The 25,012-nt window shown below is 36.2% G+C and overlaps 1 protein-coding gene across 6 annotated transcripts in view; it reads left to right on the plus strand.

The window, feature by feature from the left end:
* The window catches only part of ATRX (ATRX chromatin remodeler), a 200,037-nt gene that overhangs the window by 44,614 nt on the left and 130,411 nt on the right, over nucleotides 1-25,012 (plus strand). For 2 of the 6 annotated variants that reach the window (XM_037132200.2, XM_037132203.2), the window contains exons 3-7: nucleotides 13,146-13,201; nucleotides 14,058-14,110; nucleotides 15,298-15,422; nucleotides 18,198-18,311; nucleotides 22,623-22,732. In XM_037132200.2, the coding sequence (XP_036988095.2) occupies nucleotides 13,146-13,201; nucleotides 14,058-14,110; nucleotides 15,298-15,422; nucleotides 18,198-18,311; nucleotides 22,623-22,732 (458 nt within the window). Of the gene's footprint in view, nucleotides 1-12,715; nucleotides 12,771-13,145; nucleotides 13,202-14,057; nucleotides 14,111-15,297; nucleotides 15,423-18,197; nucleotides 18,312-22,622; nucleotides 22,733-25,012 lie in introns of those variants that run through there. The other 4 variants (XM_037132206.2, XM_037132202.2, XM_037132204.2 and 1 more) reach the window with 4 other exon arrangements.

Raw genomic sequence — 25,012 nt, forward strand, 5'->3', positions numbered from 1 at the left:
CCCCGCTCCACCAGCTGCTGGTTTCGCCCCTTACTGGTCAGGCTGAAGAATTTGTTGTTAACAGACTTCTGAAAAGTTCAATTTTCTGTGTTCTGGCTGTGTTTTCTGTTGCTAATATTTAGTTGTCTCTAAACTTGGTTGTGTGAGAAGGCACGGCATATCCACCTATGCCTCCATCTTGGCAGAAGTCCCCGGAAATAATTTCTTAATGTGCCAAATGAAAGTAATTGCCAAGCCCTGGCTGAGTAGATCAGTTGGTTAGATTGTTGTCCCATAGGATAAGATTGAGGGTTTGATCCCTGGTCAGGGCTCATACAGGGATCAACCAATGAATGCATAAGTTGTACAACAAACTGACAATTCTCTCCACTCCCCTTCTTTCTAAAATTAATGAATAAAAAATATAAAATAAATTAATTGCCAACATAGAACTCTGTGTTCAATGAAAATGTCTTTCAAAAATGAAGGTGGGATAAAGACAAAAAGCAAGAACTAGATGTCAGCAGAATATCAAGAGGAATTACTAAAGGGTTTTTCTCAAATCAGAAGGAAAATATTTTGAAATGTCAGTATCACAATACAGGAAGTAATGAGTAACAACGGTAAGGATAAATAGGTGTAAAACAAATATGTACTGTTATCTAGCTCTTGTTTTTATTTTTAATTCACAAATTGTCTTTACAGTGTTAAATAGGTAAGCCCACTCATTCCAAGTTCAGTATCCAGTTGAAGTTCACACATTGTGTATAGTTGTCTCCCTTTAATTAGTCTTTAGAAATCTGAAAGAGCTTTGACTGGTGTGTCTCAGTGGATTGCGCACTAGCCTGAGAAGCAAAATGGTCTCAGGTTGGATTCCCATTTAGGGCACATGTCTGGATTGCAGGCCAGGTGCCCAGTTTGGAGCATGCGAGAGACAACCAGTCAATGTATCCCTTGCACATTGATGTTTCTATCCCTCTTTCTCCTCTCCCTAAAAGTAAATACTTATTTATTTAGTTATTTACTTATTTATCTTTCTTTACTGTTGTTCAAGTACAGTTGTTTCCATTTCCCCACTATCAATGCCCCATCCCAGCCATCTCTCCTCCCACCCTTGATCCTACCCCCCTTTGGCTTTGTCCTTGTGTCCTTTATACATGTTCCTTGACCACCTTTGGAAAGGGTTGTAAAAGTAAATAACTAAAACCTTTAAACAAAAAGTTCAGATGGAGAAACGACTTGAAAAAAATCCGAAACAATTTGTCTTTCGAAACCATGACATTTGATGATTGTCTCCTCAATGTGGATTTTTCTGAGTAGTTGTAATTACAATAGATTAGGGTTATTTATTTTTGGCAGGATTATTACATAAGTGGTGTTATGTTATTGTCAGTACATCATTTCACAAGACACATGGTGTAATTTTTCTCCTCATTGCTGATGTTAACATAGGTTACTTGATTATCTAAACTGGAATTGAAATAGAATATTTAACCCATATTCAGCGAAAAAGAAGTCAATAGAAACTCCTGAGTGTGCCCAGTGTTTTGTAGTTATTCACATAGTAATCTTCAACATATTTTGTTAGATATTTACCTGAGTGCTTCAGTTTTTGGGTACTATTTTAAATTGTGTTGTTTAAAAAATTTCAAAAGGAAAAAGTCAATTGTATGATTTCACTCAAAGGTGGGATATAAAACTGAAAGCAACAAAGCAACAAGACAAACAAAAACACCCTCATAGAAACAGACAAGATACAGAGAACAGTATGGTGGTTATCAGAAGGAAAAGGGGGTTAGGGAGCTATATATATAGTGATGGAAGATAATTTGACTTGGGTGGTGTGTACACAATGCAATATACAAATGACAGATCATAGATATGTACACTTGAAACCTGTATACTCTTATTAACCAATGTCACCTGAATAAAATTTAATTAAAAATGAAAAAAAACCCTTTCAAATTCCAGTTGTTCATTGCAGGTATAGAGAAATTTAGTTTTCTTTTTTTTTAGATGACATTGTATCCTGTGAACTTGCTCTAGGAAGCTCTTATTTCACTTTGCTGATTTATTTGGATTTTGTACTTAATTTTGTCATCTGTGAATAGGATCAGTTTTATTTTATCATCTCCATCTGTGTGCCATTTAATTTCTTTTTTTGTCTCATTATTCTGGGCAGGACTTGCTGAATTTTCCATTATTATGTTGTAGAAAAATAGTTAAAGCAGACATCCTGTTGGTGATTTTGATCTTAGTGGGAATGTATTCAGTCTTTCACCATTAAGTACGATGGTTTCTGTATATGTGTTGTGTAAGTCCTCTTTATCAAATTGACGAAGTTCTCTATTCCTAGTTTAAGAATTTTTTTAAATTGACGTTTTTATTGAGGTACTGGTAAGTTAGCATGCAGTTGTAACAACTAATACAGAGCTCTTGTACACTTTGCCCAGTTTCCCACAATGATAACATTTTATCATAACCAGTTTGTTTTTTAAAAGATTTTATTTATTTGTTTTTAAAGAGAGGGTAAGGAAAGGAGAAAGAGGGAGAGAAGCATCAATGTGCTGCCTCTCACGTGGCCCCCACTGGGGACCTGACCTGCAACCCAGGCATGTGCCCTGACTGGGAATCGAACCGGTGACCCCTTGTTTCCCAGCTCGCACTCAATCCACTGAGCTACACCAGCCAGGGCTCATAACCAGTTTATTGATAGTTATCAATCTGATTCAGATTTCTTCAGTTTTACTTATACTTGTGTGTGTTTATTAAGCTTCTGTACAATTTTATTACCTTGGTTGATTCATGTATCTATCACCACAGTCAAGATGCAGATCAGTCATCTTGCCCGTCTATAACCATGTTTATCTCGCTATCTCTGAACCTAACTCTGCCTAACACCTGGCAATCACTAATTTGTCCTCTATTTCTAAAATATATAAAAAATTTTCATCTCCAGCTCAAATTCTGTTCCCATTAAACACTAACTTACCAGCCTCTGGCAACCACCATTCTATATTGTCTTGATGAATTTGATTACTTTGGAAACTCATGTAAGTGTGTCATTTATCTGTGAGTGGGCATTTGGGTCAAATACATGATTTGAAAATATGTTCTCCCAGTTGTTTGGCTGTCTTCAGTTTTCTTGATGGTATCCTGTGAAGCACAAAATATTTTAATTTTGATGAAGTGCAGTTTACCTAATTTTTCTTTTGTTGGTCATGCTTTTTGGTGTCATACCTAAGAATCCATCACTAAATCCATGGTCGTGAAGATTTACCTCTATATTTTCTTCCAAGAGTTTTATAGTTTTAGCTCTTTGGTCTTTGATGCATTTGGAGTTAATTTCTGTATGGGGCATGATACAAGCCTTCAACTTTATTTTTTGGCATGTGGGTTCAGTTATATCAATACCTTTCGTTGAAAGGACTATTCTTTCCACATTCAGTGGTTTTAGTGTCCTTGTTGAAAGTCAGTTGATCATAGATATATGGATTTAATTCTGGACTTTAACTTCTTTTTTAATAGTTTAATGTATTTTAACAGCAAACTTATAGGAACAGCACAGAAGAAAGACTACATTATAACCATGTACTTGCATATGGGGCAACTCAGAAAAGTATAGTGGAATGGATGGAATCTACTGTATGATAAAATGCTACAAACATCATTTAGTTGCCATCGATAAGAAATTTACTTGTTTTTTAAAAATCTAAATGCTGGCATTGTCCAGACAAATTTAATAGGTGTATTTATATTGTTATAAAGTTGAACTGCTGAAATTTGTTCACTGAAATACCTTGACTTGCATTATTGTTTTATGTTCCCACCTTTATATTAAAAAAATTCACACAGAAATGAAAATGGAAAAACCTGCCAATACCTGATTCTGTCCCGTTTTCCACTTGCAATTATATACTTAGGTACCTTTTGACTCCATGGGAAAAATATATCTAATGTGAAGAACCCACCAATAATAGGAAGAAGAGAATTTTTAAAAAGATTTTATTTATTTATTTTCAGAGAGAGGGGAAGGGAGGGAGAAAGAGAGGGAGAGAAACATCCATGTGTGGTTGCGTCTTGCATGCCCCCTACTGGGGATCTGGCCCACAAACCAGGCATGTGCCCTGACTGGGAATCAAACTGGTGACCCTTTGGTTTACAGGCCAGCACTCAATCCACCGAGCCACACCAGCCAGGGCAAGAGAGAATTTTTTAAAAGAATGAAATGTTTCCCATCATAGTGGATTCATAAGTATGTTCTCCACATATGTGGTATGCTACCTGGATGTCTTTTGGCATAATTGTTACACATTTGGCATGGATAGCATACAGGTTGCTATCTTCAAAAAGGCCAAGCAGATAGACTTTACTTGCCTGCTGCAAACCACTAATAGCTGCACTCTGAAAGTGCAGATGTGTTTTGAAGTCCTGAGCAATTTCTCACACCAGATACTGGAAGGGAAGTTTACAAATCAGAAGTTCAGTGGACTTCTGATAATATCTAATTTCACAAAGTGTCACAGTACCAGGCCTGTACCAATGAGGTTTCTTCACCCCTCCACAGAGGGCGTGCTCTTGCAAGCAGCTTTGGTAGCCAGTTGCTTGCTGAGTGCTTAACCACTGGTCTATTTGTGGGCATTCTGCTTTGTAGGAGCCATGGTATAGAGATCTCTTGACTTACTCCCCTTCTCCTTTGGCTGGAACTGGACTGGAGCTGGAGCTCCACAAGCTGGAGGCTCTGGTGTTAGAGAGCAGCAGCGGCTGTGAACACACCTCAGTTCTTTTGACTGATCCATAATTCTTCTGGTAGCACTGCACTGTTTTACAGTAAATTTTGAAATCAGGATGTATGAGTCTTCCTGTTTTCTTTTCTTTATTTGTTTTTAGAGAGAGGGGAAGGAAAGGAGAAAGAGTGGGAGAGGAACCTCAGTGTGTGGTTGCTTCTCATGTGTCCCCCACTGGGGACCTGGCCCATAGCCCAGGCATGTGCCCTGACTGGGAATCGAACCGGCGACCCTTTGCTTCACAGGCTTGTCCTCAGTCCACTGAGCTACACCAGCCAGGGCTATTTTCTTTTTCTTTTTCTTTTTGAAGGTTGTTTCAGCTATTCTGGGTCCCTTTTACTTCTTTGTGGAATGTAGAATGAGTTTGTCAATTTCTACAAAGAAGTAAGCTGAGATTCAGACAGGGATGTTGTGTTTGTAGATCAATTTTTTTTTATTTTTTTTTAATATTTTATTTATTCAGAGAGAGGGGAAGGGAAGGAGAAAGAGTGGGAGAGAAACATCAATGTGTGGTTGCCTCTCTTGAGTCCCCTGCTGGGAACTGGCCTGCAACCCAGGCATGTGCCCTGACTGGGAATCGAACCGCGATACTCTGGTTCACAGGCCCGCGCTCAATCCACTGAGCTACGCCAGCCAGGGCTGTAGATCAATTTTGGGAGTATTGCTAATCTTAGTGGTAAGCCTTCCAGTTGATGAACAACCAAGAACAAAGTGGTGTTTTACCATTGATTTAACCTTTACTTTCTTTCAGTGATGTTTTATAGTTTTCAGAGAATGAATTTTATACTTTTATTAAATTTGTTTCTAAATATTTAATTTTTGATGCTATGATAGATTGTTTTCTTAATTTTACTTTCAGCTCATTCTTTGCAAGTATGTAGAAATACAATTGATTTTTGTATATTGTCCTTATGTCCTTTAACATTTTTTAACTTGATTATTAGTTCTAATATTTTTTAGTGGATTCCTTAGAATTTTCTATACACGTTAATGTCATCTTCAAAAAGAGATGTAGGTGACTCTTAAACATCCCCAGGGTTAGGGGCTCTGACCCACCCCCTCCATTGTAAATACATCCACATATAACTTTCGACTCTCCCAAAACTTAACTACAGTTGTCTCTCAATATTTACAGTGGGATTGGTTGTAGGACCAACTCCCTGTAGATGCATAAAATACACATATGTTCAAGTCTCTCCAGATCTGGGATCAAAAATACTGTCTTTCTTCTGGCCTTGGTTGAGTTGGTTGATTCCATGGATGTGGAAACCCATGAATATGGAGGACTGACTCTATATTTATTGAAAAAAAATCTATGTACAAGTGGATCTGTGTAGTTCAAACCCTTACTGTTCAAGGGTCAATTGTTGTTTTTTTCCTCTTTTTCAATCTTGAGGTCTTTTATTTCTTTCTATTGCCTACATGCTCTGGCTAGAATATCCATTACAATGTTGAATAGAAGTTACAAGAGTAGATTTTTTGTCTTGTTCTTAATCTTAGGAAAAGAAAATATTCAGTATTTCACCATTAAGTATGATACTTGTGGACATTTTGTAAATAGTTGAGGAAGTTCCTTTTGTTGAGTTTTTTAAAATTTCATAGTTTTAAAAATTTGAAAATTTCATATTCTCAGGAAAACTGAGTGGAAAGTGAAGAGATTCCCTGGATATTCCTGCTACACGTGCACAGCCTCCCCAATTGTCATCATTCTGCATCACAGCTATACAGTTGTTACAGTAGATGAACATATTATTGACATGTCATTATCACTCAAAAGCCATTGTTTGCATTAGATTTCCTTTGCGTTGTCTATTTTAGGGATTTTCACAAATGTATAGTGACATTTATCTATCATTGTAGTATCATACAGGTTAGTTTTCACTTCAGTAAAAATCTTCTGCTTGTCTCTCTATCCTTCCTTCTCCCCCAGCCCGTGGCAAACATTGATCTTTTTATTGTTTCCATAATTTTGCCTTTTGCAGAATGTCATGTAGTTGGAATCATACAGTATATATAGCCTTTTACAGTGAGTTTCTTTCAGTTAGTAACAATGAATTCAAAATTCCTCCTTTTCATGACTTGATATCACATTTATTTGTTGTAAATAATATTTTATTGTGTATGTACCACAGTTTCTTTATCCATTCGCCTCCTAAAGAATACCATGGTTGTGTCCACATTTTGATAATTATGAATAAAGCTACTTATAAAGATGTTTATAAGTATATGTATACAGGTTTTGCAGTTGACATAGTTAATTTTTATCATTGACGCTATTACAGATGTTCCCTATTTTCCCCTCATTTACCCCCACGTACCCTGGTCCTGCCCCCTGGCCTTAACCACATTGTTGTTTGTGTCCATGAAAATAGTTTTTAACTTAATTGGGTAAATATGAAGGAGTTGGATTGCTGGATCATATAGTAAGAGTATGGTTAAGATGTAAGAAACTGCCAAACTGTCTTCCAAAGTAGCAGAACCATTTTGCACTCCTACCAGCAGTGAATGGGAGTTTCTGTTGCCCAGCACCCTCACCAGCATTTGGTGTTGTTGTTGCTCTAGATTTTGTACATTCTAATAGGTATGTAGTGGTATCTTGTTTTAATTTCTAATTTTCTAGTGACATATGATATGGAGGATCTTTTTATATGCTTATTTACTATTTGTATATCTTCTTTGGTAAGATGTCTTCAGATCTTTTGCCTACTTTAAATCATGTTATTTATTTTATTGTTGAGTATTAAGAGTTCTTTGCATATTTTAGATAATAGTCTTTTATTAGATAATGTCTCTTGCAAATATTTTCTCCCAGTCTGAGAAAGATTTGCTTTTTATTCTCATGAAGTTTGCTACTATTTTGTTGGACTTTTGCATCTATATTCATAAGTGACATTGGTCTGTAAATTTATAAGTGACACTGGTCTGTAGGTTTCTTTTTGTGGTTTTGGTATGATAGTGGTCTCATAAAGTGAGTTGGGAAATATTCCCTCCGTTTTTATTGGCAGAATTTTGTGAAGAATTGGTGTTCTGTTTTTTTTTTCAATGTGTTTTTGGTATAATTCAGTTGGTTAAGCCAATCTGGACTTTTGCTTTCCTTTGTGGGTTGGTTTTCAAAAAATTTCTAATTCAGTTTCTCCAGTTATAGATCTAGTCACATTGTCTATTCTTTTTTTTAAAATATTTTATTTATTTATTTTTCGAGAGAGGGGAAGGGAAGGAGAAAGAGTGGGAGAGAAATATCAATGTATGGTTGCCTCTCATGCGTCCTCTGCTGGGAAGTGGCCTGCAACCCAGGAATGTGCCCTGACTGGGAATCGAACCGCGATACTCTGGTTTGCAGGCCTGTGCTCAATCCACTGAGCTACGCCAGCCAGGGCTCACATTGTCTATTCTTTTAAAAATATGTTTATTGATTTTTAAAGAGAGAGGAAGGGCGAGAGTGAGAAACATCATCGATTGGCTGCCTACCTTCTGAACATCAGTGGGCCCCAACAGGGGATTAAACCTTCAACATAGCTATGTGCTCTGACCAGGATTCAAACCCCTAACCTTTTGGTGAATGGGGCGATGCTCCAACCATCTGAGCCACATTGGCAAGGGTGTGTTGTCTATTCTTGAGTCAGTTTCTGTATTTTGTGCGTGTTTAAGAATTTGTCCATATCATTTAGGTTATCTAATTTTTTGATGTACAAGTGTTCACGATATTTTTTTTTATTTTTTTATTGATTATGCTGTTACAGTTGTTCTATTCCCCCCTTCATTTTCCTCCACCCTACCCCCCCATCCCCACCATTACCCCCCCTTTAGTTTATGACCATGTGTCTCAAGTTCTTTAGATTCTATATTTCCCATGCTATTCTTGCCCTCCCATCTATTTTCTATCTACTGTCTATGCTACTTATTTTCTGTACCTTCTCCCCCCCCTTCTCCTCCCACTCCCCTGTTGCTAACCCTCCTTGAGATCTTCATTTCTATGTTTCCACTCCTGATCTAGCTGTCCTTTTAGTTTGCTTTTGTTTTAGGTGTGGTTGTTAATAACTGTGAGTTTGTTGTCCTTTCACTGTTCATGTTTCTTTAACTTCTTTTTTTTAGGTAAGTCCGTTTTAACATTTCATAGAATAAGGCCTAGGTGATTATGAACTCCTTGAATTTGATCTTATCTGAGGAGCACTTTATCTGTCCTTCCATTCTAAATGAAAGTTTTGCTGGATAGAGCAATCTTGGATGTAGGTCTTTGGATTTCATGACTTGGAATACCTCTTTCCAGCCCCTTCTTGCCTGTAAGGTCTCTTTTGAGAAATCTGCTGACAGTCTGATGGGGACTCCTTTGTAGGTGACTGTCCCCTTAGCTCTTGCTGCTTCTAGGATTCTCTCCTTCATTTTAATCTTGGCTAATGTAATGATGATGTGCCTTGGTGTGTTCCTTCTTGGGTCCAACTTCTTTGGGACTCTCTGAGCTTCCTGGATCTCCTGGAAGTCTATTTCCTTTGCCAGATTGGGGAAATTCTCCTTTATTATTTGTTCAAATAAGTTTTCCACTGGTGGCTGTGCCTTTCCCCCTTGTGGTACCCCTATAATTCGGATGTTGGAGCGTTTAAAGATGTCCTGGAGGTTCCTAAGACTCTCCTCATTTCTTTGAATTCTTGGTTCTTGACTCTTTTCTGTTTGGCCATTATTTGCTTTCTTCTGGTCCACTCCATTGATTTGAGTCCCAGTTTTCTTTTCATTGCTATTGGTGTCCTGTGCACTTCCATTCATTTCAATTAGTTTCTCCCTCATATATTTGTCTAATTTGTGGCTATAATCAACCAGCTCTGTGAGGATCCTGATCACCAGCGTTTTAAACTGTGTGTCTGAGAGTTTTGCTATTTCTTCATCGCTTAGATTTATAGGCTCTGGGGCTTTGAGATCTTCTTGAGCCATTTTTTGCCTTTTCGCGCCCTTTAAGTGTGAGGAGCGGAGCCTTGGACTCCCAGGTCGTTGGGTTGTGATGCTGTATGTGGGGCGTGGTCAGCGGGGAAATGGCAGCACCTTCTGCTGTTTCCTGCCGCTGGGTAGGAGCAGAGCCTTAAGTGGTTCTCCAGGGCCGGGCCACTCAGAGTCGCTGGGTTATGACGCTGTATGTGGAGGTGGGGTCAGAGCAGGGAAATGGTGGTGCCTTCCCTGCCACTTGCTGTGGGGACCTGCTGGGTCCTGGTCCAATCTCCCACTCCCTCGCTTGTCTATCTGTGCACAAATGCGTGACCACAGTCAACCCGCAGCCCTGCTCCCTCGCTGTTTCCCCGGGGTCGCTCGCTGGGTCTCTCACTAGGTCCAACCCTGCATCTGGGTTCCGCCCACCTGAGTTTGTCTGACCGAGTTTTCCTGTGCAACCCCGCTCCACCAGCTGCTGGTTTCGCCCCTTACTGGTCAGGCTGAAGAATTTGTTGTTAACAGACTTCTGAAAAGTTCAATTTTCTGTGTTCTGGCTGTGTTTTCTGTTGCTAATATTTAGTTGTCTCTAAACTTGGTTGTGTGAGAAGGCACGGCACATCTACCTATGTCTCCATCTTGGCGGAAGTCCTCCATGATATTTTTTAACAATAATTTTTAAGGAAGTAGCTAGTGACATCCCCTGTTTAATTTCTGAGCAATTTGGGTCTTGTCTCTTGGTTAATCTAGTCTAAGCTTTAACAGTAATTTTTAAAAAGATTTCATTTATTTATTTTTGTAGAGAAGGGAAGAGGGGTGAAAAACAGGTAGAGGAACATCAATGTGTGGTCATCCCTCTTGTGGTCCTCCCCGGGGACTTGGCTCGCAACCCAGGCATATGCCCTGACTGGTTTGGGTCACAGGCCTGTGTTCAATCCACTGAGCTACACCAGTTGGGGCAGCTTTGTCAGTTTTGTTTACTTTTCAAAGAACTACAGTTGGCTCTCCATACCTGTGGGTTACGCTTTTATGGATTCAACCAAACATGGATGGGAAATTTTGGGGAAAAGGATGTTGTTGGTTTTGTGTACTATGTAGTTAGGCCTGTGATGGTTCCATCTGTACTGAATATGAATATGTACAGGTTTTTTCCCTGCCATTATTCCCTAAATAATCTAGTATAACAACTATTTATGTAGTATTTACATTGTATGGAGTAATCTAGAGATGATTTAAAGTATATGGGAGGATGTATGTACTGTTTTTTGCCATGTATAATGTACACTTTTTTGCCTAAATTTTTGAGGGGAGAAATTAGGGTGTGCATTACTCATGGGTATAATGATTACACACTGTGGGTATAATGGCATAACAATCCCATGTTTAATGTGCACAAAAATGTTGGGTGCACATTAAACATGGGAGTGCATTATACATGGCAAAAATTTTGTTACATGTTATATGCAAATAGTATGCCATTTTATATACGGGACTTGAACCTCTGAGGATTTTGGTTATCAGCAGGGAGTTTTCAATTCAACCCCCCATAGATACCAAGGGATGACACTAACTTTTGGTTTCACTGATATTTCTCTATCATTTTTCTATTTCTTGTTTTATTAATTTCCTCTCTAATCTTCATTTTATTCTCTGTGCTTTCTTCTTTTAATATTTGACATTTTTATTTAAGCTGCAAAAACATGCAAACAAATAAACAACCAATAAAAACTGGAACTTCTCAGATGATAAAAATACATCCTTTCCAGGGAAGCAGAAGGTAGACCCAGTGCAGGTTATCCTCCAAGGCCTGATACATCCTGTTTCACTGCTGCTGCTTGCACTCTGCTGGGTTTTGATCCTTTTTGAGTGATAGTCTGGATCATTTTTCTCAGCATCTTATTTACTTTCTTCATCATCATCATCATCATCATCTTCAATCGGTTCTCCAGTAAAATGCAACAGTGGTCTCAGGATTATATGCTAGCATAAAAAGTGACCAATTTCAAAGCCTACACCAAGGATAGTTTCAGCATCATTACCCAGATCCCCCCTCTCAGGAACTCCAGGAGGGATAAAAAATGAAGAATCATCGAAACTGTTTTGGTTAAAGGATGAACTGTCCCATGTCTCTTGTGTTTCTGCTACTTTTTAGTGGTATTTCAAAGTGACATTCTTCCCTTTTTTCCAGTCTATCTGGCAACCCATAAATTCTGGTGCATTAAAAGAAAAGGGATCAGAATCATGTGGTTCTGAACTCATCTTATATGTGTTTATCAACACTTCATTTGGGAAATATTCATTGAATTCAAAGTGAGATCTTGAAACAAAACTCATAGGTTGGCCAGCATCTGAGAACTTCATTTTAATAACTTTCAAGTGCTTCAGAATAGGCTCATCATGTTTCTGAACCATATCACTGAGCAAGTCAAAATTCTTAGTCAACCAAAATTCAAGAATTCCCTTTTGGTTTTGTTTTTCTTAATTTTTTTCTCATCTTCAGTATTGTCCTTTTAGTCTCTCTGAAATTTTGTCTTTCTCATCTGGTTTCCATTCACATTCTTCTGTAGGTTCATAAATTATTTTAATGATCTCAAATTGCTTATCAAATAAAGGCTGGTAGACAACAGCATACTTTCTTTTAAGATCATAACCTTCTTCCTCATAGAACTTGGCTTCTGTCTGTGGACATTTAACTTAAAGGTTTTTGAGAGCATTCACTTGACTTTTAACTACCTTAGGCAAAGTTTCAGTGTGTCCTGTTTGTGTTTCTACCAGACCATCTAGTGTTTCTTGGAAGGCTGAAAGAATCTGAGGAATTTGCATCATTGGAACAGTCAGCTGACATGCTTTGATACGTGTTTCTTTACCAGTTTCTTCTTCTTCTACTCCTTTGACATCATCCAAATTTTGATCAAGTTCAAACTGTTCTTTGTTGTCAGTGTGTGTCATGTTGTAAGAACTCCAAATATCGATGACTAGCATGGGGAGGCAGGTGGCCAGAGCTGCGCAGTTAGTGACTCAGGGCAGTAAGGGGAAGAGCAGGAGGCGGTGTCCTGAAGAAATGATACTAAAAAAACGCTCTGCTTTCTTTAGGTTTAGTTCGTTGTTATTTTTCCAATATCTTTTGGTAGAGGGGAATACAATTTATTAATAGTATGGTTTTATTTTTAGTGGAAGATGAAGCTTAAAAAGTTTTTAAAGAGAATAAACCTTAGACATTTATATTGGAGGAAATGTTTTGATACCAGACTACTCTTTTTCAAAATTTAATGCTTTTTAAGAAGGGCTTAGTATGTCAAAAGACAGTAATTTTAGTCAGAAAACTCTTCTAGGAAAATTTCAATGTATTTTATTATAAATACTATCATGCTTCATAGATTGAAAAATGGGTTTATAGAGTTGTAAGTATTGGTGTTCTGTTTGATAATATATTGAAGAAATTAATAATGCTTTTATTTTTCTTTTAAGATAAAACCAGTGGTTCTGGAAATAACTCTGACATGATGGAAAACAGCAAGGAAGAGGTAAGAATAATTTGAAACATTTAAAAGAATTGCTAATAACAATTAGTGTACATGTCATCAGATTGCTTCTGTTTAATACATGCATGTGTTTAAATTTACTGTTATACCCAAGTATCATTATGATATTTCATTTTGGGTATTTGTCCATTTTTAAAAGATGTTTAGTGAGCTTGTTGTTATTGTGGTTCGCTTCAGCAGTATAACAGCAGTCAGACAGTTGGAGGCTTACAATATAGATAAGTGTTTGAACATTACTGTAATGGTACAGTGGTGCTCAAGGTAGTTGTTATGGGCAAGACTCCATGGCTCTGAGCTCTGTCAAAACTGGATATTCCGTCACATGATACTCAGGCCTACACTATGGTTTTGAGGTTCTTTCCACCTAATGTGAACTATTTAATCCAATAAAATATACATAGTATACTGGCAAAATGAGGGTGAATTTAGTATCTCAAAGCAAACTGTAGAAGGTAGTCTGTGCCATAATTAGAACAGAGAAAATGACACACTTTTAGATCCTTAAAACTCTCTATTTTCGTTGGGATCTGTTTACGCCTATACCTTTGTTTTGTCTTCGTTGACTTGGGCCAGGATCATGATACAGGAATGTATCCTCTCCCAACCCCCAAAATTAAACAGTAACAATGCAATGAAAAACTCAGAAAATTATCTTAAGTCCAGGAAACCTGAGAGTAAATGAGAATTAAAACTTTAATGCCTTTTAGAAAAATATTTTAGACATGTATATAATGTCTTATTATATCACTGTATCAGAGATCTTGGCATTGGGAACTAGTTAATTGTAGGGATGTTTCTTTGGAAGTTTTACTCACCTCTGTTTCTTTTTCACATATAGGGAACTAGTTCTTCAGAAAAATCCAAATCGTCAGGATCATCACGATCAAAGAGGTTGGTTGATATTGAAGGGGAAAAGTTATTTTTTTCAAGCTTTTTAAGTTTTTTCTAAAAATAACAAACTTTTTTCTAAACTTAATTCAAGCACTTTTATTCTAAGTAAACTATTTTTTAAAAACAAATATTAAAATGGGCAATGTAGTATAATAAACCTTCTATTTTATTACTTTGCTTCAATTATGAATTTTTTTTTACTTTGAATTGTAATTGAATTTTCTGGGGAGAATTTATTATATACTAGTGATCCTTGCAATATCTAGATCACTTCTTCTATATCATATAGGTGCTTTGAAAAAGGAGGAAAATGTGAAATGAAACTTGGAATGCCTCATGGGGCAGTATGGCTATTTTAGGGTTCTGTGAAATTGGCTAGGATGGGGAGGGATAACTATTATAGTTATGAGGAGGTTACTAGGAGATGAAGAGTGGTAGAAGTACTTTTCTGTGTAAAATTGTCAGTGAATTTTATATAATGAGTGAAACTACTTTCAAGCATACTATAGTACATAATACACTGTGTGGTATAGTTTTTATTAGAAGTTTACAATTTATTCTATTGGACTTTTGTTGTTTCTAACCAGTGAGAATGTCTCTTAAAAATAAACCATATGATCTCACCTTTGACAGGAAGCTAAAGAATAAAACAAACAAGCAAACAGAATAAAAACAAAGACACTGAAAGAGAGGACAAGTGGGCAGCGACCAGAGGGGAGAGGGAAGGGAACTTAAGGGAAAAAGGGGGAGGGATTTTGAGGAACAAGTATGAAAGACACAGAGATGAGGACTGGGGGGGGGGAATGGGAGGGAGGGGGGAGATCGGGCGGGGGGGGGGGGAGAGAAAAAAATGTACTTGAAAAGTAACTAAATAAATAAAAATAAATAAATAAAAAATAAACACAACTTGCTTATTATTAACTTATTCTCTTGAAAGTAGTGATTCTGAACCAGGAGTTCCCTTCTTGATTCCTTGGTAGCTTCTTTTGAATACACATGTCCTGGTCCTACCCTCTGAATTGTAATCTTCAGTAATTTGAATAGGGATATATGCTTTTCCCAGGTGAATTTGATATGTATCCCTGATTAAGAGCCACTGCTCAATCTAAGCATGTTATTTATATTCTTTGGGTATTGTTCCAATTGTTAGAAGTGTTCATAATTCTATGGGCATAATTCTCTCATAGGAAACCTTCAGTTGTAACAAAGTATGTAGAATCCGATGATGAAAAACCTTTGGACGAGACTCTAAATGAAGATGCTTCTAATGACAATTCAGAAAATGATATTACTATGCAAAGCTTGCCAAAAGGTAATGTGTATTAATTTTTTATATGAAGTTTAAGTTAAAATGTATTTTTAAATATCATTAGTATAAAATTGGAACTTGATTACTGTTAACTATGTAAAGGACCAATCTGACACTTTAATAGAGATGGTCTGGAAAAGTGTTAGTTATAGTAATGACAATGTAGTTTATCGAGGTTAAAAATTTAGAATATTCAGTCAGCTTTGAAAAGAACAAAATATATTTTCTCTTTCTATTGGGTTCTAGAAAAGGGATTTTAGTTTTCATTATACTTGATTGTGAAAGTTGGTTTAAAAGTTTTATATATTAAGTTTTGGTTCAGTAAATTTTAATGTGCTTGCTTTATAGAGAAACATAAGTATTCTGAAGACTTTTTAACAAAAACATTTAAAGTCAAGTTTAGTCTTACTGCATTCTTAAATTCCCTAAGTCTCAAAGCTGAAGTTAACTATTAAAGAGAGATTTATCTATATTTCTTGTAATTGTCCCTTTAAAAAGCTTTGTCATTTACTTCTCAGCTGTTGCAGTTCTAACCATAAAACCTCATTAGTTAGTTTGGGACCAAAAAAAAAAAAAACAAATGAAAATCTTGGGCTTTTCAAAGTCCCAAGTCTGAAAGCAGAATGGTTGATTACCTGATGAGAGAGTGATAAGGGTCTTGGTAATTTCAAGGTGTTTCCAAGTCAAAAGTTTGGACTTTTTTTCTTTATTAAATAGTTTAAGGCTGTTAGCAGATTTTTTCAAATTTATTTTGACAGCTGTGTTTACTAAATTTTGTTCTGTATCTATACCTACGTTTTTATGACAGACACATTTTCTGATTACAGAAATTTAAAAAATTGGTGAGTAGGAGGACAAGACATTCATTGACTAGGACAAATTAGAAGTTATAGTAGATGAAAAATGAAATGAGGACAAAGTAAATGAGAGAAAGAAGAGAGATAGAAGGAAAATTGATCGGCCTGTCATTTACTTGGTTTTGCAAATCATTTATGACAATATTATACGATGGTTTTGGTGGCCAAGGGGAGAAAAAATGAAGCTAAGAGTCTACTCTGTCCTAAGGCAATGACTCACTTTGGATTGGTACATTGTCAGGGGTTCTCACTAGGAGTCCTTGTGATGGCCACTAGGTGAGCTAAGAACTAGGAATTCAAACCTTTCTTTTACTGATGTTGTGGAAGAAAGTTAGTGTGGGATGTTACTAACCTGAGCTAAGCATAATGCTCTCCCATCAAACCAGAAATAAACTCATTCCATAAGGGAATTTTGAGGGAGTATAATTACTGTGAATTCTATATTGAGTATGTATAGATACTAGACTGTTGCAACATTATCTCATTTAATCTTTAAAACAGTGTTTTTGGCAGTTATTGTTTCTTCTTGTAGCGATAAAGGAACAAATTCAGATCTCAAGGAAGTTTTTCAGCTTTAATTTGAGAAGTTAAGGTTTGAACCCATGTCTGCCTGAATCCAAAGCTCTTTTCCACTCTGCTGCTTTGCTTCCACTTAGAGGAAAATCCTCAGAATTCCATTATTTTTTGTTAGTTATAAATCTTTAGCCTTTTTCAAATGCTGGGGCTTCTCTGAGAGTATATACTTGAAATAGATGTTGTGGATTAAGTTTTTTTTTTGTGGAGATTATGTAAATTCACCAGTTTGTAAAATCTCACTCAGTCCTCTGTTCCCTCTTTCCCCCTTTTCTCAGACACTCAGAAATTCATTTAACAAGATTGCTGCCAGAATAACATAGGCACATGGTTCCGGGGAACAGTCCCCAATGACCAGGTTTTACTTTCTTAACTGTTGTTGGTAATGTCCAGTTACTAAGCCCAGCAATGTAGATAAATGTGAGACCTGGACCCTTTTTCTATACCCCTGCTGTATTTGTTCTTGAGAGGTTATAATGAAAACCTGAATTAACAACCTCTGTCTTCAGTTCACATGTTTTATAACTAAGAAAATACATTCTTTCTCAAATATTTCCTTAGGGACTAACAGTTGATGCCATTCTACAGTTTACTGTTCGAATACTTGAGCTTAAGTATCTTAAAGCAACCTTCTGTAATAAAACTCTTTAAGGACTTTGCAGGGCACTGAAACTTTGACGTACTAGTCAGGAAATGCCTCAGAATAGGTACAGCAATAATACCAGAATTAATTTCTCACATTGTCCTCTATTCTTCTCCAAAGCAGTATAAAACAATTCTTAAAAATCCTTTCTTACTTTGTTAGTTATAAATGTTTAACCACTGTGTTGTATACCCAAAAGTAATGTAATATTGAATGTCAGCTGTGATCGAAAAATATAAAAAAATAGAGAAGGAACCTCAAAAATATTTTTCTGAGTTTATGATTTGGATTATGAGAAGAATAGGATGTCTTTTAAAAATTTTCCCTTCTGGTCATTGTATTTTATAAACTCTTTATGGAACTTAGCATGGATGTTCATATTCAAAATAACTTTTGCAATAGGCACTATAAAAATTCAGAACTAGACTGAGGCTTTCTGCTTTATTCACACATTTATGTTATAATTATTTCATAATACCTCCCTCTCCCATTTTTATGAACTATATTCCAAAAAGTAATCCGATCGTTGACACCTGGACCTTTTACTATTTCCCTGTTTTATTTTCTCTTGAGAGGTCCTCACACAAGTAATGAAAGCTTGAAAGAAACAAAACTATGTACCAGCAATGTTGGCTTTATCTGAAGTCTTGTACTTCACTTGCACATTTAATATGTGTAATGGTTTTTTAAATGAAATCATTCTAGGTACAGTGATTGTACAACCTGAGCCAGTGCTGAATGAAGACAAAGATGATTTTAAAGGGCCTGAATTTAGAAGCAGAAGTAAAATGAAAACTGAAAATCTCAAAAAACGCGGAGGTAAATACAAGTGAAAATGAAAACCTGAGTTTAAATTGCTGTTTATGACCATATTGGAAAATCTGATGTGCTTACTAAAAATACCTCCACTTTTCTGCCCATTGTTTATTAAAAGCACTGCTTAAAAATAATTTTCTCTCTGAGCTGTGAAGCAGAAAAGGTTAACACCATTTATCAAAACACCTTTGCCTTCAGTGGCTATTAAATTATTTCAGGAGGCTTAGCATTTCCTTCTTGCACGTGTTAGTTCTGTATTGCCTATATGCCAGAATACTATGTGTTCTCTCACCCCAAAAGAATTTTAGATTTGGACAAAATCTTGCCTGTGGCCTTCAGGTAACTTACACATATCTAAAACATTGTTTCGTAGAGTGATGGACATCTGCATTAGTGTTACCTGGGGTGTTTTTTAAAATTTCAAATCCCTTGACTCCATTCCAAACAAATTAGAATTTCTGGGGATGATGTCAGAGACATGCCCCAGTTTCTTCTTATGTACATTAAAGCCGGAGATCTGATGATCTAAGGATAGCAATGCAGAGATGAGTAGGAAAGTAAAGGGAGCTAGAGCTAGTAATCTTCCTTCCATCTGTCTGAGCTGTCTCTCCCTTTGTCTGTCTACTCTCACTTACATACACTATTATATTGACTTACCACCTGTAGAAAGTTAGTATAAGGAGGATTCATTTAGAAATTTATGGCAATGGAGTATGTATCCCACTTGTTTGTGAGCTTTAAGTGTAGTGCCTTATGTATTTTTTGGAATATTAACAGAGGCAGAGTCCACGACTATAAAAGGAATGAATCAGTGAAAGGTAGAACATGATACTAAATTTCTGAGTAGAAGTGTAATGGAAGTGGTTCTGTTTAATATTTATCATGTTCATTGTGAAATTGTAGCATAGCTATTATACTGGTGAAATTTTCTGTAGATTTTTATTTGAGTGCTGTGTGATGGTCTTTTTAAAGAATCCTCGCTTAAGGATATATTGATTTGAGAGAGGGAAGGAGGGACACACACACACCCACACATGTACACACGCACGAACGCGCGCGCGTCAGAGAGAAACATCGATTGGTTGCCTCCCGTACATGCCTCAGCTGGGGATTGAACCTGAAACCTAGGTATGTGCCCTGGCCAGGAATCAAACTCTCAACTTTTTGGTGTATGGAACGATGCTCCAATCAACTGCAGCACCTGGCCAGGGCTATATAACACCTTGATGGAGCCAGTGAAATATATCTGTATTTATAAAATATGTATTACCAGTTTTCAGGTTAAATAATGCACTGGTGGTTGGAGAAAACCAAGCAGTGCTGTTTAGTGTTTTGTCTACAATGGGGTTTTCTACCTTTTTCAAGCATAAAGAATATTTATTGAGAATCTAGTTCATACATACCAGGGTAATTGCCATTACAGCAACAAAGGTCACCAAAGCTAGGTAGTGTTCTTAAATCAAGAGAATGAGCAAGTAAAAGGTGATAAGTAATGACAGTAGTAAGAGCTTCTTTTTTTCTGAGTGTGGGTCTTCTAGAGAAGACAGATAATTAAGTATACTGTATTGTGTTAAAATTAATATCTAAATGGTGTCTTCTGGGGAGGGACTCTGGAGCACACAGTGTTTGAAATGTCGATATGGGCTGAAAGGAGAATACAAAAAGAACCAAAGTTGTTGGGGTGGGTGTTCCTAGTGACGCTGTGCTATGCTGCTGGTATTTGCTCTGAACTGATAAGTTTCTGGAACATTTTATTGAGTGTTCTGTGTAACAATGTTTATATTGTTCTTAAGGAAATACCTGTACCTATGTTTATACCCATATAGTCACTTAAATCTTACATGTTAATTTTTGTCTTAATGATTTGCTATATCTTTAAGCTAGCAGAAATCACATAGGAAATTTAACTGTGTACTTATATACACTTGTGTGAATAAACTAATGATCTGAGATACTGAATTCCTAGTGAATATTCAACTTCTAAGGAAGGTTACTTCTAAAATTGAAGCCAAGTTTAGGAAGCTGAAGAAGGTAAACTTCATATATAAAATATCCTTATTGATTTGAAACAAAATTAAACACAAAGATATCACTATATTGACCATTTTAGGAGCCATTGTTTTGACATCCTTTTCCCACTTTAGCTGTTAGAAAACATTTTACACCTGATTTTTCCATATGGCAGAATAATTTTGTTTTCTCTTTAAAACTGTTACAATATACCGAGCTCAGAAATATAAATGCCTCTTTCATTTGCATACTGTATTATAATCATTAAGACATTTTATAATTAGAAATCAAAAGCTAAAGCACACAGTAGAAACAAGTACATAAGGCAAAGGAACATTTTAGTGTTTTACAATATGCGCTTCAGATATCAAATAAAATATTGGTTTGGTCCTAGTGTCATCAGTTTCCCTCTCCTGTTGTTCCTCCAGTAATGCTTATCACGAAGTTAGCGTGCGTCTATGTGTCATTTTCATGCACGTTTTTATATTTTTCTATACATACCTTTATTCATAAAACATTTACTTTTTTATTTAAACATATACAAAAGAGTTTGCTGTATGTATCTTTTTGCAACATTTTTCATGACACATTGTTTTTGAAACATACCCATATTGGAAAATGTACATAGAGTTATTTGAGTTTTCACTGCTTTGTGGAATTCTGTCGTATGAGTAAACCACTATCCATTTCTCAAATGTGAAGTTATTTTCAGTTTTTTTGTTTTCAAACTTTTCTAATTTCCTAATTAGTGTTGCAGTGATTGTCCTCTATACGATTCCTTGTGCACATGTGGGAGAAAGTCTTCAAGGTATCACCTAGTTTTGTTTAATTCTTGAGTGATATAAGTGCAAAAGGTACATAGAAGATGCTTAATATATATTATCTAACATGGAAAGAACTTGCAAAGCCTAGCTTTTATTTATCTTATTCATCTGAATGTGATTGTTATTTTAAATGAAAAAGCACACTATATTTGTTTTTGTGAAAACAAATACAGAATATATGAACACTTAAGATCAAGCACTAATGCAGGACAATATGATTTAAAATACAATATTAGCAACTTATAGTAAGTCTTCAAATTATCTGTAATTTTGGAAAGTATGATGATGTCCTTATACCTTAGATAAATATTTTTAACCTCTCAAATAAAAATATTTGTGATAATGTTTGAGTCCATAGTGCTTTGGACCTTAAAAATGAGAAAACAAAATAGGAAATTAAAAGGTGAAAAATCTGTATGTTGCTTTGCCCTTTATTTAGGAATGGAGACAGTTTCTAGTTTTTTAGTTGTCTCCCTTTTATTTGTGAATGCAGGCATTTTGAATCATAATCTGCTTTCTTATTTGGATCAAGGTTTTGGTTGCACATCAGAGTCAGCCATAAAACTTAAACAAATGTTTATGGAATTTTTATTTAGTGCTTTAGGGGTGGGGATAAGTATCTCTGTTTTCAAAAAGATTCGTCAGATGATTCTAATTAATATTCAGCTCAGATTGTGAAGCACTGCCCTAAGCAGAACTAGGGATAAGAGTGAGACAGGCAGGAGAAAATTCCTCTTAATCTTTGTTGCTTGGGTTATCTTCAGTCTGTTTTTCTGCGGACACTGCCAAATGTCGCTGTGCCTTTCTCCCCTCGCTCAACCATTCTGATATTTTGCTGCCAAGATTAGAAGTACCTACAAGTTTTATTTGGAAATAGTGCCTGTATGGAGTAGACAGTGGAATAGACATAGACAGACGGCAGCTTGATGGGGATTGTGTATAGCATTCCAGTAAATGTTACGAACAGATTGGTAATATAATGTTACTAGGTTTTCACATACATACTGTATTGAAAGGATCTGTACAGGCAATTCCATTTTGAGAATAAAAACTATATAGCATACCTAACTTAAGTATAGGTTTGAGAAAGAATCTGTTCCGTATATGTTTCTTGCTTATTGATAATTTAGGATGTGATACTGAATTTATTTTCAAATTAATAGCAAAACAAAAAAGCCCTTGATCTCTATTTTTAGAATTTTTATGGAGTTTCTTCATGTTATATCAAGTTGTTATGAGAAATAGGGTTTGCATTTGTAAAGGAAAACAAGTTAGGGTTTTCAGCTCTGGAATTTTCCAAGGTTGTCATGTTTTTATTAAGTTCATAAAATTATTAACCTTTTTACTTGTGTCCAAATATCATTTTCCCAAGGATTATGAGGCATTTAATTTCCAATGCGAAAGATGCATAATTATGACTATATAAATATCTTTCTGTGTGTATGCATATGTGTTAATAACAGTCACTCCTTTCTCCTAGAAGATGGGCTTCACGGGATTGTGAGCTGCACAGCTTGTGGACAACAGGTCAATCATTTTCAGAAAGATTCCATTTATAGACACCCTTCACTACAAGTACTTATTTGTAAGGTATGTAATGATCTGCTGATAATTCATTCCACAAGTAATTGAATGCTTATAATGTATCATACTTGGTGCACAGTGTTAGAACTTTGGTGCATAGTGATGAAGATGGAAGTGGTCTCTGCCCTTGGAGGGCTAATGCTGAAGTGGGGAAGACAGGGATAAGCCTTATTAGTGCCATGATAAGGGGAGATGTTGTGTACTATGGGTACACATAGGAATCCTCTGTGATTTGGAGTTGGCTAGGGGGTTTTATAATGAAGATGATACCAAATAGTGTCTGGTCATGGCTGGGTGGCTCAGATGATTGGAGTGTTGTCCTGGAAACTGGAAGGTTGCAGGTTCCATTCCTGGTCAGGGCTTGTGCCTAGGTCTGAGGCTTAGTCCCAGGTTGGAGCATGTGCGAGAGGCAACTGATGGATGTTTCTCTCCCTCCCTGCCCCTCTCTTGAAAACCAATAAGCATATCCTCAGATGATGATAAAAAAGAGAAAAAAAGATATGTGGCCTGCCTGGGCAGTTCAGTTGTTTAGAGCATCCTACTGATACACGAAGGTAGCAGGTTTTATCCTTGATCAGGGTACATGTAAGGAGCATCCAGCCCTGGCTGGTGTGGCTCAGTGGATTGAGTGCTGGCCTGTGAACCAAAGGGTTGCAAGTTTGATTCCCAATGTAGGCTACATACCTGGGTTGTGGACCAGTTACATAGTAGGGAGTGCTTGAGAGGCAACTGCACATTGATTTTTCTCTCCCCTTCTCCCTCTCTTCCTCTTTCTCTAAAGATAAATAAATAAAATCTTTAAAAAATTGTTTTGCAATATCTGTTCTAGTTCTGTAAAATCTGCCATTGATATTTTCATAGCAATTGTATTGAACCTATAGATTGCTTTGGGTAGTATGGACATTTTAATGATGTTATTCCTGTCCATGATCATGGTGTATGCTTCCGCTTACTTGTATCTTTTTCAGTTACTTTCTTCAGTGTCTTATAATTTTCCAAGTACATATCTTTTACATCTTTGGTTAAATTTATTCCTGTGTAACTTACTTTTTTTGATGCGATTGTAAATGAGATTGTTTTCTTGGTTTCCCTTTCTGACATTTCATTATTGGTGTATGAAAAATGTTACCAATTTCTGACTATTTGTATCCTGCTACTTTGCTGAATTCATTTTTCAGTTCTAGTGTTTTTTGGTGGAGACTTGAGGTTTTTGGGTCCAACAGAAGTAATGCCTGCTTGAGTGTGGTTGGTGGGCTGATAATATGGGTGTAATAATTTATAGTTTTAGTTCGAACATTTCACCTAAAATGTCACGTGATGTCCTTGTCTGTGATATTGTTATCTTACAGAATTTCGTGCTTATAATTTTGTAATAAAAAAGCATTATTTGTGCCAGGCCCTGTATATAGTATCATGTCATCTACCAATAATGACAGTTTTAATTCCTCTTTTCCAATTTTGATGTCTTGTATTTTTTTCTTGTCTGATCAATGTGGCTAGGACTTCCAGTACCATGTTGAATGATAGTGGTGGAATTAGACATCCCTGTCTTGGTCCTGATCTTAAGGGAGATGCTTTTAGTTTTTACTCTTTGAGAATGATGTTGGTTATAGGTTTGTCATATATTTATTTGCCTTTTATTACATTGAAGTATGTTCACTGTATTCCCGCTTTGCTCAGAGTTTTTATCATGAAAGTATTTTATGAAATGCTTTTTCTGCATCTGTTGATGTGACCATGTGATTTTTATCCTTCATTTTGTTTATGTGGTGTTTCACATTTATTGATTCATGGGCATTGTACCACTCTTGCATCTCTGGAATGAATCCCACTCGATCATGGTGTATAATCTTTTTAATGTATTGCTCTATCCAGTTTGCTAATACTTGGTTGAGGATTTTTGCATCTATGTTTTCAAGGATATTGGTCTTTATATAACTTTCCCTCTCCCATACCCTAATTACCCAAATCTAAACTGTCTGTGGAACAGAGTTTTAACATAATTTGGAGATAGTATAATTAAAAATGTTTGGTGTGTGTTAACAGTGTATGTGTAATTTTTATTAGTAATACTTTGGAGCTTATTTTAAATATTTTTCATATCAAAGTTATAGTTTCTGCAGCTCATATTACTGGTAAGATTATTCCTGTGTTTAGTTTGTTTTGTAATAAAATGTCTTCTTGAAATGCAGGGTCCAACTTGTTTCCTCAGAGTTCTAGTTCTAGATTGTTTCTTTAATGTATTTTTGATAGATATAGACCTACTTAAATGTACTAAATTTTTCT

This window comes from Artibeus jamaicensis, unplaced genomic scaffold, assembly GCF_021234435.1.
Source record: "Artibeus jamaicensis isolate MK-2021 breed Jamaican fruit bat unplaced genomic scaffold, CSHL_Jam_final contig_241, whole genome shotgun sequence".
Taxonomy (NCBI): domain Eukaryota; kingdom Metazoa; phylum Chordata; class Mammalia; order Chiroptera; family Phyllostomidae; genus Artibeus; species Artibeus jamaicensis.